Genomic DNA, 13484 nt, shown 5'->3' with positions numbered 1-13484 from the left:
ATGGCCCAACTGGCCAGCCCCAGTCAGCACACTCATCATCACTTGGAGAGGGACAACAAAGGAGTTTTGACGTTCCACCCTTGAATTCACAGAGGTGGGAACCTGGCCTCACAGAGGCAGGGGCCCAGAGAGTCCATGCCAGCACCAGGAAAGTCTCAGCTGTGAAAAGAAACCCAAGGCAGGTTGGAAGGGCAGAAGTGCGCTGACCCAGGCAGAGGCGCACACACCCCCAGACCCTCAGAATGCAGCATGGGTGGCTCATGGCCAAGTTGACTTGGCGTTCGACAATGAAGGCAAGCCAGTTCAGGAGGCATCTCCCCAGCCCACACTAAGGACGACCTGTGGGACCTCATGTTGATCATTCTGGCCTTACATGGCCACCTGACCCCTTTCCTCAGTGCTGGCTCCTGAGTTTCTTCTTTGTCGTTCTCACTGATGTTAGCCTCACTGCAGCCTCGACCTCCTGGACTCAAGTGATCCTCCTGCTCAGTCTCCCAAGTAGCTGGGACCACAGGCATGTGCCACTGCACCTAGATAATTTTTAAATCTTTGAGATGGGGTCTCACTATGTTGTCTCACCTTCTCTCAAACTCCTGGGCTCAAGTGATCTGCCTGCCTTGGCCTCCCAGACTGCTGGGACTATAGGCATGACCCACTGTGCCGGGTCCTCATTGATTTTTTTTCACCAGGTTTCTAAATTATTTAGGTTTTTAAATTAAATTAAATTAAATTTATTTATTTATTTGAGATGGAGTCTCACTCTGTCGCCCACGCTGGAGTGCAATGATGTGATCTCAGCTCACTGCAACTTCTGCCTCCTGGGTTCAAGTGATTCTCCTGCCTCAGCCTCCTGAGTAGCTAGGATTGTACATGTGCACCACCACACCTGGCTAATTTTTGTATTTTTACTAGAGACAGGGTTTCACCATGTTAACCAGGCTGGTCTCAAACTCCTGACCTCAAATGATCCACCCGCCTCGGCCTCCCAAAGTGCTGGGATTACAGACGTGAGTCACCATGCCCGGCCCTCATTGACTTTAGAGTCAGAAACCTAGATTCTCAGGCATACCTACCCCCGGTACAGAATAGCACTACAGGTCCTGCAACACCACTCACCAAATTCAGAACCAATTGCAGCAGCAAAGAAGTATCCAGCCCCTCAGCAGCCATGCCCCAGTGTCCTCAAACTACAGAGAGACCCAGTATTTGTGCAAGAGATAGAGCATGGGTTAAGGGACACTATCAGGACCAATCCTAGACAGACTCACTGGATCCTCTGGCAACTGATATGGCTTAGATCTGTGTTCCCGCTCAAATCTCATATTAAAATGTAATCCCTGATGTTGAAGGTGGGGCCTGGTGGGAAGTGACTGGATCTTGGAGGTGGATTTCTCACAAATGGTTTAGCATCATCCCTCTTGGTACTGTCCTCGTGATAGTGAGTTCTCATGAGACCTGGTTGTTTAAAAGTGTGTGGCACCTCTCCCCTTGCTTTCTTGCTCCTGCTCTGGCCATGTGACCTGCCTGCACCCCTTCACCTTCTGCCATGATTGTAAGCTTCCTGAGGCCTCCCCAGAAGCATCCGAGCAGACACTGGCACCATGCTTCCTGCACAGCCTGCAGAACCGTGAGCTCACTAAACCTCTTTTCTTTATAAATTGCCCAGTCTCAAGTATTCCTTTAGCAATGTGAGAACAGACTAACACAGAAATATTGCCCTTGCTATTCCACAATGGGGAGGATGGGAGGGAGTTTTCTTGCTGGGGCATATCACACCACAGGCTGAGGAGCTGCCACATTCCTCACCTGAGCACTGCCTTCTGTAGCTCCGGGAGGTGGGCACCTGACAGCCCGTTCCTCACCTAAGCACTGCCTTCTGTAGCCCCGGGAGGTTGGCACCTGAGCAGAAAATTCCTCACTTAAGCACTGCCTTCTGTAGCCCCGGGAGGTGGGCACCTGAGCAGGAAATTCCTCACCTAAGCACTGCCTTCTGTAGCCCCGGGAGGTGGGCACCTGAGCAGCCATGTTCCTCACCTAAGCACTGCCTTCTGTAGCCCCGGGAGGTTGGCACCTGAGCAGCATGTTCCTCACCTAAGCACTGCCTTCTGTAGCCCCGGGAGGTTGGCACCTGAGCAGCACGTTCCTCACCTAAGCACTGCCTTCTGTAGCCCCGGGAGGTTGGCACCTGAGCAGCACGTTCCTCACCTAAGCACTGCCTTCTGTAGCCCCGGGAGGTGGGCACCTGAGCAGCCATGTTCCTCACCTAAGCACTGCCTTCTGTAGCCCCGGGAGGTTGGCACCTGAGCAGCACGTTCCTCACCTAAGCACTGCCGTCTGTAGCCCCGGGAGGTGGGCACCCAAACCACCCCCGGCTTACATGTGAGCCTGAGGCATGGAGAATGTAACTCCCCTAGTGACACACAGCCAGGGAAGAGCAACACTGGACCCACCTCAAATCTATGTGGCTCCAGAATCTATGTCGTGTGGCCTCCCACATACATGCGTGTGTGCATGGCCTGTCCAGTTCTTGGACAGCTCGTTGTGTGGTGACACAGGCAGGGAGGGAGTCAGCAGTTTTAGTCACCAGAGAGAATGACATCAGTGGTTGCTGGGTTCAGGATTTAACTGTTGCATTTTACCTGGTAGTGAGACCAAGGCTTGCTCAGTTTAACTTGAGTAGAAGACTCCAGAAGTAGCGCGGGCTCATGATTGAAGAGGCCAAGCTGGAATTCCTCAAGACTCACTTTGCCGTCTCCGTCTTGATCCAGTTTGTTAAACAGGTCTTCAAGTTCCTAAACAAAAGCCCTCATACCTCAGGCCCACCCATAAGAGCTCCACCCAGCTGCCCTCACCGGGGCCTCCCTCCTTCCCTCCCTCTGGTTCCAGGTACCCAACAAGGGCCGTTTCCTTGTCTTATCCAGCCTTAAAACTGTGTAGACCCTGAGGGCTGTATTTTCCCAAGGCACCCCCTCCCTCTATCTTGCAAAACCCACAGGCCTTGGTTTCCATTTCACTGTGAGTGGGTGGCACCTGAACTTCTCAGTTCTACAAATGCTTATTGTCTGCTGGGGCCTGTGGATGCTGAGCAAGGCCAGGTCCTGCAGTGTGAGGCCCAGCAAGGACACAGGGCTGAGAAGAACTCCAGCAAGGCAGACTGGCCTCCCACCCAGGAGGAGAAGGAACATGGCCACTGGGGAATGTAGACAGGCTTGGGGGTCTTGTCTTGGCTGTGCAGTGGAACCTGGTCACACAGAGAAGAGGGAAAGGTATCCAGGCAGAGGAAGGATGTGAGTGAAGGAATGGGAAGTGCCTGCTACACCTGAGCGTGGCAGGGAGTTGGTGGGACTGGGCAACTCCATCAGAGATGGGCTTTCAAAGGTGTCTGGAGTTTTTAGCTTTTGGCAGGAACGCCAAGAGCCACCAAAGGATTTTAGATTAGAAAGTGATGCACCTAAATGAGTGGCTGAAGGGTAGAGGGGTTTCCAGACCCAACACTAAACCATGACCATGGCCAGGAACACGTGGCTGGGTGGCCTGCTGTGCCCTCACCTCTTTCTCGAGTCCCTGGAGCCCGATGCTCTGGCAGACCACAGCCAGCTCCTGCTCGCTCAGGTGCCCGCGGCTGCCCACCCCCAGCTCTTCCCACATGCCCCGGATCTGGCTCTCTGGGGTGTCAAAGGAGGGGCTGCAGGACTTCTGGGGGCTCCCAAAGTCCTCGGTATCCCACGTCTGCAGCTGTCCTGAAGCAAGGGGGGAGTCACAGGTAGACCCTGATACATACACAATGGAGCACAACTCAGCCTTAAAAAGAAGGACGTTCTGCCCTTTCCAACAGCATGGATGAATGTGGAAGACATTACACTAGGGGAAATAAGCAGACACGAAAGACAAACACCATGAGATCTCACTCACATGTGAGATCTAAGGAAAGAGGAACTCACGGGAGCAGGGTGTAGAAGGGTGGTTACAGAGCTGGGTGGTGGGGGAGATGCTGGTGGAGGGGGGTCACTTTCAGTTACAAGATAGTAATTTCTGGAGCCCCAATGTACAGCACAGTGACTACAGTTAATAAGACCCGATTGCTTCCTCGAAGTTTGCTAAGAGAGTCTATCTCAAGTGTTCTCAGCACACACACATAACTAAGTGAGATGGATGTGTTAACTGGCTGGACTGTGGTCATCACTTCACAATGTACACATGTCACAGATCATCACTGTACACCTAAAATATATACAATTTTTATTTGTCAATCACACCCCAATAAGGCTGGGGAGAAAAACCAGCAACAGTTAAGTCCTGTGCTCCAGGCTGAAGCATGCGGGGGACGCAGAGCAATGCTAGTCAGTGACTCTGAAATCAGATGGACCGATGGATAGAGGGCTGGATGGACGGACCAACAGAGGGATGGATGGACGGACAGAGGGATGGACGGACCGACAAAGGGGAGCTGCAAAGCACCAAAGGTGGAATTAGGTGGTTGGTACATGGGTTTTCATGACACAGTTGTTTGCACTTCACTCTGTTTACAAATTTTCAAAATAAATGTTGGGGGAAAAGATCTGCCTCTAATGGGGAAATTCTTTCTGAAGAGAACCTTCTACGGTCAGCTGTGTGAGCATTTAAAAGAGGCAGAGGGGCTGGGCACGCTGGCTCACACCTGTAATCCCAGCACTTTGGGAGACTGAGGCGGGTAGATCACGAGGTCAGGAGTTCAAGACCAGCCTGGCCAAGACGGTGAAACCCCATCTCTACTAAAAATACAAAAATTAGCTGGGTGTGATGGTGGCTGCCTGTAATCCCAGCTACTCGGGAGGCTGAGGCAGAGAACTGCTTGAACCCAGGAGGCGGACACTGCAGTGAGCCGAGATCGCAGCACTGCACTCCAGCCTGGGCTACAGAAAAAGACTCCGTCTCAAAAAAAAAAAAAAAAAACAAAAAACAAAAAAGAGGGAGAGGACTCTATTATTTGTATTTACAATAAAAAGACCAGTCTTTTAATAAGTTAATTTTTGAAAACTTTCTAACTTACACAGAGCAAAGAGTAAAGTGAAGCCCAGAGCACCTGCTACTCAGGCTCCACTATGACAACACCCTGCCACAGGCTTCTTCTCTACCCGCTTTCCTTACGACTGAAGTATTTAGAAGTACAGATGCTCCCTGACTTACGATGGAGCTACAGCCCAACAACTCCACAATAAGCTGAAAACGTCAAGTCAAAGATGTACTGAATATACCTAACCCACCGACATCGTAGCTGGGGCCTGGCCTACCTTACACATCTCAGAACACACTAACTGACAGTGGGGCAAAATCCTCTAACACAAAGCCTATTTTAGACTAATATGTTCAATGTCTCATGTAATCTACTGAACACTGTACTGAAAGTGAAGATCAGAACGGTTGCATGGACACTGAAGGACGGCTTCTACTGAATGCATATCGACCTCACACCATCACAAAGTTGAAAAATCGTTGAGTGAAAACACCATGAGTCGGGATCCATCTCGGTTATTTGAAATCACAGATCTCATGTTACTTCTCCCCCACATATTTGATCCATATCTCTAGAAAAAATATATATATTCTTACATCACCACACTGCCACTATCACACCTAACAAAATCAACAGGATTTTCCCAAGCGTCTCCAAAATATATTCTTACAGTTGATTTGTTTGAACCAGCATCCAAACTCCTCAGGGTGCCCTTGGCTGTTATTCCTCTCACATCTTTCAGTCACAAGCACCCCTCCCAAATCCCCACAGCCCATACCTTTTTAAAGAAATCAGACCCAGTGTTCTGGGGAATGTTCCACATCTGGATCTATCTGCCTGCTTCCCCGTGTTGTCGTCTAACAAGCTCCTCCATCCTTAACATTTCCAGAAAACCTGAGTTAGCATCAAAGTCTAGTTTGGCTGCAGGCTCAAGTTCATTTGTTTGTTTGGCATAAATGCTTTGCAGGTGGCACTGTGTCCTCCGCGCCTCACTCAGGAGGCACTGGTGTCTTTAGGACTCATCAGTGGGCTCGAGTGGTGGAAGGCCACTTTTCCTAACCTTTGTCTTCAGTCGCTTGTCTTCTTGATGTGTTTGAAGCTGTGGAAACAGCTTGAGAATGAGGACAGACACTGGGTGTCCAAGAGAAAGTGTCTGTGGTGAGCCAGCTGTCCAGCCAGACGTGTTCCTACGGTGACCTATGTGTCCAGCCAGACATGTTCCTCCATGCCTCGTCCACACCACCTAGCCCAGAGCAGGGATATGTCTGCTTCCACCCAACACAGACTTTAGTGTTGCAGTTCTGCTTCAGCAGTCTGGATCCTTCAGGTAGATGAGCCATGTGGGCATGAATTACTGATAATCCCGCTGGTAACAGGAAAGCCACCATCCCCCAAAGGAAGGCAGACTGTGTGCTCACAAATGACACTGTGGGTTGGGTTGAGGAAAACAAGAGGAAAGGGATGGGTAAGAAAAGGCCACCTCCGAGGTCCCTTCCTGCCTAAGGTGCCTGAAATCTCCAAGGAAAAAATGTGAAAGCAATCCTGATACTGGGTTATTTCTCAGGCTGGCAGAAGAGGTCGGGCAAGTCCTCTGAGCTTGACATGAGTGTGTGTGCACTACTGTCTGTCAGCTCTGATCCTGCACAAAGCTTTCTGTAAACTGCTGGGAGGAACCCCGACCTGCTCTCCAGGCTGAGCACTGAAATCACTGGGTGAAAAACAGCTTCCTCCTGCGAGCCCCTCCTTTCGCTGCCCTGGATCTAGACATCAAGTCAAGGATGGAAGACACGGCGGCTTGGCTGACTTTTCTCAGCACATAGGAGTCTGCCTGCTTTGTCCAGCACCACAGCTAGCAGCTCAGGTCAGTTCCTCTGACATTTACTGAGATAAAAGTTGAACAAAGGCCGGGCGTGGTGGCTCACGCCTGTAATCCCTGCACTTTGGGAGGCTGAGGCGGGCGGATCACAAGGTCAGGAGATCAAGATCATCCTGGCTAACACGGTGAAACCCTGTCTTTACTAAAAATACAAAAAATTAGCTGGGCATGGTGGCGGGCGCCTGTAGTCCCAGCTACTCGGGAGGCTGAGGCAGGAGAATGGTGTGAATGCAGGAGGCGGAGCTTGCAGTGAGCCGAGATCACGCCACTGCACTCCAGCCTGGGCAACAGAGTGAGACTCCGCCTCAAAAAAAAAAAAAAAAAAAGTTGAACAAAACATGGCGCAGGCATTCAAGGACCATGGTCCAAGGGGTGCTAACTGGCAGAAATCCCAGGGCAATGCCCTCTATCCAAGCTGTTTCTGCACAGTCAGCCCATGTGACCGCCTGTGTGGGGAGGCCTCATTAGGGCATCCACTGACTCACATGGAAAAGCCTGGAAAGACAGTGAAACTGCTCACAGGACTAAGGAACACAGACCAGTGCTACTCCCTGCCCTGCATGGTCAGCGGCCTGCCTGGCCTGCAGCCCAGCCCAGGGCAAAGAGAATGGCGGGGCACCCTGTCTGGGGTTGGGGGTTCCTGGGGTACAGGGCACTGACTGGGAGCCACTGACCCTGCCCATGCCTCACCAGTGGGATCCAGTGCAGCCTGCAGCCTGATGACTTCCTGGGATGGCCTCATGCCTCCTGCAAGGGGACACACCCAATGCTGCCACCCTGATCCTTCTGCAACAGGGGGAGACGGGGGGCGCTGGCAGCCTGAAGAGGTCTCTCAGCGTTCAGCCAGGCTCCAGCCTCCCCTCCCCAGTCACCTGCATCCCTGCAACCTGAAATACTAGCTCCTCTCATCACTGCCTCCTCAAAGGCCATGGCAGCCTCCTGCACTCCCCTATACCTGCACCTTACATGCCTGCCTGCTAAGGATCCCGCAGTTTGCTCCCTACACATCCATCAATGCCTCCAGCCTTCCTGTTTCCTGAAGCACATGACACCCCCGTTCTAACTTCTCCCCTCTTTGGCTTCCTTCTTGCTTTCAGCCTGCCCATGTGAGGCAGTTTGGAAATGCGGCTTCAAATTTCTTTGACACTCTTCGCTTCAGGTCTGTGTCCCCTCTCCTTGAATCTGGTAGCCTTGTGACAGCTTTGATCGACAGAACGTGGTGGAAGGGATGCTTTGTGACTTCGAGGCTGGCCTGAACTCAGTGAGGAAATCCCAGTCCTGTTTTTGGGACGTGTCCTTAGGGCCCTGAGCCACCAGGTGGGGCAGTTGACCACCCAGAGTCACCATGCTGTTAGGAAGCCCAGCCACGCTGAGGCCCGCTGCAACCCCTCCGAGGCTGTCCTCAGTTGAGCTCCTCCAGCCCAGACGCATCAGTGACGCTTCATATGATTTCAGACCCAGTCTTCAAGTGTCCCAACAGAGGCCCTAGATGCAATGGAGTCCATCCTAAGTCTCTCACCTTCTCCAATCCTTCCTTGAGCACTGCAGCCCTGCTCCTCAGAGAAGCCTGCAGCAGCGATGTAAAAGCTTGTGCTGTGATCATAAGGGCCTGGTGTGAACCCCAGCTCTTGTTCCCAAGCTCAGCAAGACGTCACCCCTGAGCCCCAAGCTGCTCTGAGAGGAGGGATGCTCGGATTATGCCAAGCCTGCTGCAAGTGTTAGCCAGGTTGCCGGCTTCACATCTGGGTAGTTCCTCAGAACTCAGCGTCTGACCACCACGCTGATCCTCTCACACCCACCTCTCTGTGGGGCCCCTTTCTTCACTCCTGCAGGCATCAGGTAAGTCAGCAGTCACTTCTACGGAGTCTTCTGTTTTTGCATTGTTTGCATAGGTGTTGGTCTTTTCTATCCAAAATACTCTAGGATTCACAATTAATATTTTTGTTTGCTCTTTAATGTCAAAGAAGTATTATAGGCAAGCACAAGATAATTAAGTTAAAAAGAAGTCCTCCTCTCCCAGAGCCTTTGTTCCTCTCTCCAGGGGGATCCACTGGGAAGTTTTTTTGTCTAGCTTTCTGTCCCCAGAACACATGTAATGTATGTCACTCCAGAAGCGTGGTGAGGGAGCTGAAGTCTCGATCATGCCCCTGCACGTAGCTTCTCTTCCCAAAATGCCAGATCTTGCAGAGGGCACCATGGCAGCACGGATGGTGAGCCTCCCCTGCACGCTGCACAGCGCTGTGAGGCTGCACCCTGTGATTTGCTTCTGTGTCCCAGCTGCTGGCCTTCTGGCTGCTATGTAAGGCTCTAAGCTCCAGGACCAGGTATTACACTCCATTTGTGGGACAGATGAAACCCTGGTGGGTGCTAAGAATGCCCCTGCACAGCAAGGGAGAGGCTGTACCTAGCCCAGCGTGCCAGAAAGGAGGTGTAGGGGCAGTCCGAGGTGACGGGGCCAAGCAAGGCCCTCCTGCCTGAAACCACAGGGCCATACCTGCCAGCTAGGGTCACATCGGTACTTGCAGACCATAAAGTGTGACGAACCACACTGCTCCCTCGGCCATGGGCCTCTGCCCCAGGGTCTGACCTTGGGAGGATGAGGACCGAGTGACGGCCTCACTGCTGAGATGATGACATTCTGACCACTCCTGGAGAAGGAGGAATCCAGCGGGACACAACCCACCCCACGCATTTCCCAGGAAATTAAACTTGTGGTGTGTACTGCCCAGTGACCCGGCTCTTCAGCTTTCAAAGCTCTGGGCAAAGGCAGAGAGCACCAAATGTGAGGCTGAGGCTTTACCTTGTGCTTCGAATAATTCATTCTGAGCTTCTTTAGTGCTCTCGGCCTCTTCATCTGACTTGAGACTCTGCAGAAAGACACAGAGAGAAGGCTGTGAGTTCCAGGGGGTGCTGCTGGGGACAGAGTACCGGGAACAAATAGAGCAGGATGTTTGGGGAAGTGGCAGATGGCTGAGTATGGAGTCAATCCCTCAGAGGAGAAGCCCACCCCCACCGTGGGGCTGCCCTGCATGCCAGCTAGCAGCCCCAGGTGAGCCCCGCCTAGCAGCAGCAAGGGGCTGGGCCAGGGAGACGGGACACGCCTTGTTCCGCACGCTCGGGCTCAACATAAACCCATTCATCAACAGTCAACCCTGCAAATACAATCAAACACTTGTGTCCCAGCAGCAGAGAAGCCTGTCCGCCTCTGCACGGTGATGATGGTGATGGCTTCAGACCCAGCACGTGAAAGAAGCCAGCCCTGCAGCCACAGTCAATCATTCAGTCTTGGGACACACTCTCCATACGAGGCTTGCAGCACGCCTCTCTGCACCTCTCCCTCATCAACCACATCAGTTCAGCACAGTCGCCAGGTGAGAGAGCAGGTTTCTGTATCCCTTCAAGGGCTCGGGATAGCACAGCACCTGGTAATCACCTCACACCCCAGCAGCCTTTGCAAACCTGCACCCAAGACAAGAGCCGGGGCCATCAAGAAACATGCGACTTAAGTAAAAACCTCGTGCTGCAGTGACTGCGTCAGCCAACCAGAGTCAAAGTCTGCTTTTGTCCGGGTGTTGTGTGTCCCCACAACTGACTGTGGAATGGATGCCTGGTGACCAAGACTCTGTATGCTTCAAAGCTGGCACTGGCTCTGACTGGGGAGAATCTGTGAGTTGGTGATAAATAGTCAACCCCATTTTTTGAGTTCAACTGCACTGACAACCCTAAAGGTGGCTTTCCCTGTCTTCAGGTTTTGGGAATCAAAGATGATTTAAGAAGCAGAATGGCACCAATGAAGATCCACCACAGGGAGTACATTCACTATCTCTCCATCCCTGAGGTCCAAATTTTTAAAACAGAATGAAAAAGGAATATTCTGGATTTACTGGCATCGCCTAGATGTCACATGCCCCTGAGAAAAGAGACTCTAAGATTTAAATACATTTTGGTTGTTTTTCCTCTTTGCTTCCACAAATGGTGAAAACAAATGGTAAACAAGTCCACCTGGGGCCCCGACCTAAGAAGGAGGTGCTCCTGATGGAGACCCACCTGGCAGAAGCTGACAGTACAGAGAGCAGGAACCAGGAACCTTTTGGAATCCTTGAAAATGGTTCAACCCAGTCCATGATTAACTTACAAGCTGTGGACCTGCCCCATGGACATATTTCTTAACATGAAGCCCCACGAGACTCTGGCAGCCATCTCCTGGGCCCATCCCCCTCTCAGTGGGTGATCCCTGCATACCAGCCACCTGCAGCAAATGACCCAGGGAGCCTGGGGGACAGGGAGGCAACTTCCAAGGCCCCAGGAGGCATTGGCTCATACAGGCCAGTTTTAAGTGCTGGGCCTCAGTATAACTAAGTGTTCAAGATAGGCAGGGCTGGGGGTTGACACACTCACACTCCTGACCTCGAGGCTGTTTCAAAAAAGCATCTTCCCTTTTCTACTCTTAGCACGTTGACCCTTCACTCCATGAAGACACAAACATTGCCTTCTAGAGTTAGTAGTGGTATCAGGGAAAAAGAGATATTATACACAAAGGACTGAAGCACAAATTCTCTATTGCACCAATTCAGGAGAGAATCCTATGGCCAGGACTGTCCTGAAGACAACCAGACCCAATTTAAATGAAATGGTATTCCCCAAAGTGACCAAGCTTCTGGTGACTCAAGGTGCCTGAGAGTGCCCTGCCCTCCCCACATCTTGTGATCAAGTGCTACAAACAGGGATGAAAGGAAGCATTTGTTATTCCCAACACTGGGCAGCTGGGGTGGGAGAGGGGCCTGACCCACCTCCACGCTCTCCAGAGATGCTGAGCGCCAGAGCGGACTTTTCAGGCTGGCCTGGGTTTGCTGCTTGGGCACGTGTCTGGCTTCTGTGGCAGTGTCACATAGCTCGGGCCGGCTCCGATGGCCGTACCACTTAGAACCATTCACATACTTTGGAGGGATGGCACTGGAGGCAGCTGGAAAGAAAACAGGAAATTTGGTGGGGGTCCTTTATAGCAGTTATGGGCCCGTGCAGGCCAGCAGGTACGCTCTGAGAAGATGCACACTCAGCGCCGAGTGCGCCTCCCAAACACGCACTGCTCTGCACACAGAAGCATCTGGAAAGACCCGAGAAGCAGTGAACAATGGCAATTCTATGACCTTGTTTGGGAGATTGTGAAAGCAAGGGTGGGGAGAGGAGGACTTTCCCCTAAACTCTATCTGCTATTTACACTTTTTCAAGCATGTTTTGCTTTTATGTAATGAAAAACTAATAGGAAATCTAGCTATCTATGCAAAGGAGTAATAAAACCTCCAAAAATCCAAGAACATATACACCTGACTCTCAGTAACCTGACTGAACACGATAAATGTCAGCTGACAATAAGCAGGGTGACTAGAATATCTCTCACCCCACTGGGACAGAGTCATGATGGGCCTGATTAACAATCACCCCAAGACAGCAGGCACCATCAAGGACTGGCCTAGTACACTCTCACCAGAAAGGTCTGAGCATATGGGAGGTTAATATGGTTTGGCTCTGTGTCCCCACCCAAATCTCATGTCAAATTGTAATCGTCAGCGTTGGAGGAGGGGTCTGGTGGGAGGTGATTGGATCATGCAGGTGGATTTTTCCAATTGCTGTTCTCATGATAGTGGGTTCTCATGAGATCTGGTTGTTTAAAAGTGTGTAGCACCTTCCCCTGCTCTCTTCCTCCTTCTCCATTCATGTAAGACATGCCTGCTTCCCCTTCACCTTCTGCCATGATTGTGAATTTCCTGAGGCATCCCTAGCCAGGCCTCCTGTACAGTCTGAGGAACTGTGAGTCAATTAAAACTCTTCTTTAAAAACAAATTACCCAGTCTCAGGTAGTTCCTTATAGCAATGTGAAAACAGACTAATACAGAAAATTGGCACCAGGAGTGGAGCATTGCTACAAAGATACATGAAAATGTGGAAGCAGCTTTGGAACTGGATAATAGGCAGAAGTCGGGACAGTTTGGAGGGCTCAGAAGAAGACAGGAAGATGTGGGAAAGTTTGTAACCTTCTAGAGACATGTTAAACTGATGTGACCAAAATGCTAATAGTGATATGGACAATGAAGTCCTGACTGCAGCAGTCTCAAATAGAGATAAGGAGCATACTGGGAACTGGAAAAAGGTCACACTTGCTATGCTTTAGCAAAGAGCCTAGTGGCATTTTGCCTCTGCCCTAGAGATCTATGAAACTTTGACCTTGAGAGAAATGATTTAGAGCATCTGGTGGAAGAAATTTCTAAGCAGCAAGGCATTGAAGATGTGCCCTGGCTACTTCTAACAGCATATGCTTATATTCATGAGCAAAGAGACGATCTGAAACTAAAATTTATATTTAAAAGGGAAGCAAAGTGTGAAAATTTGGAAAATTTGCAGCCTGGCCATGTGGAGTAGAAAAGAAAAATCCATTTTCAGGGGAGGAAGGAACTCAAACCAACTTCTCTTCTCACCTGGGGCCTCAGTTTCCTCATCTGAATAACTGGTATGGTAAGTAATGCCACAGGATTTCTATGAGGGTTAATTGGACTCTTTGTAAACATACACAAAGCTCAATGCCATATGCTCACACAGAAAACCTCTGTGTGAGCCTGG

General features: G+C 51.0%; 1 protein-coding gene across 1 annotated transcript in view; it reads right to left on the bottom strand.

The window, feature by feature from the left end:
* Positions 1-13484, bottom strand: part of LOC103247049 (ninein-like protein) — an 89634-nt gene that overhangs the window by 45290 nt on the left and 30860 nt on the right. Inside the window, 4 exon segments of the mRNA XM_073009143.1 lie at positions 2640-2792; positions 3550-3740; positions 9670-9736; positions 11660-11832. Of these exon segments, the coding sequence (XP_072865244.1) occupies positions 2640-2792; positions 3550-3740; positions 9670-9736; positions 11660-11832 (584 nt within the window).

Source organism: Chlorocebus sabaeus, chromosome 2 (assembly GCF_047675955.1).
Source record: "Chlorocebus sabaeus isolate Y175 chromosome 2, mChlSab1.0.hap1, whole genome shotgun sequence".
NCBI lineage: Eukaryota > Metazoa > Chordata > Mammalia > Primates > Cercopithecidae > Chlorocebus > Chlorocebus sabaeus.
Note: the sequence above shows the minus strand (reverse complement) of the source record. Positions and strands in the feature narration are given on the sequence as shown.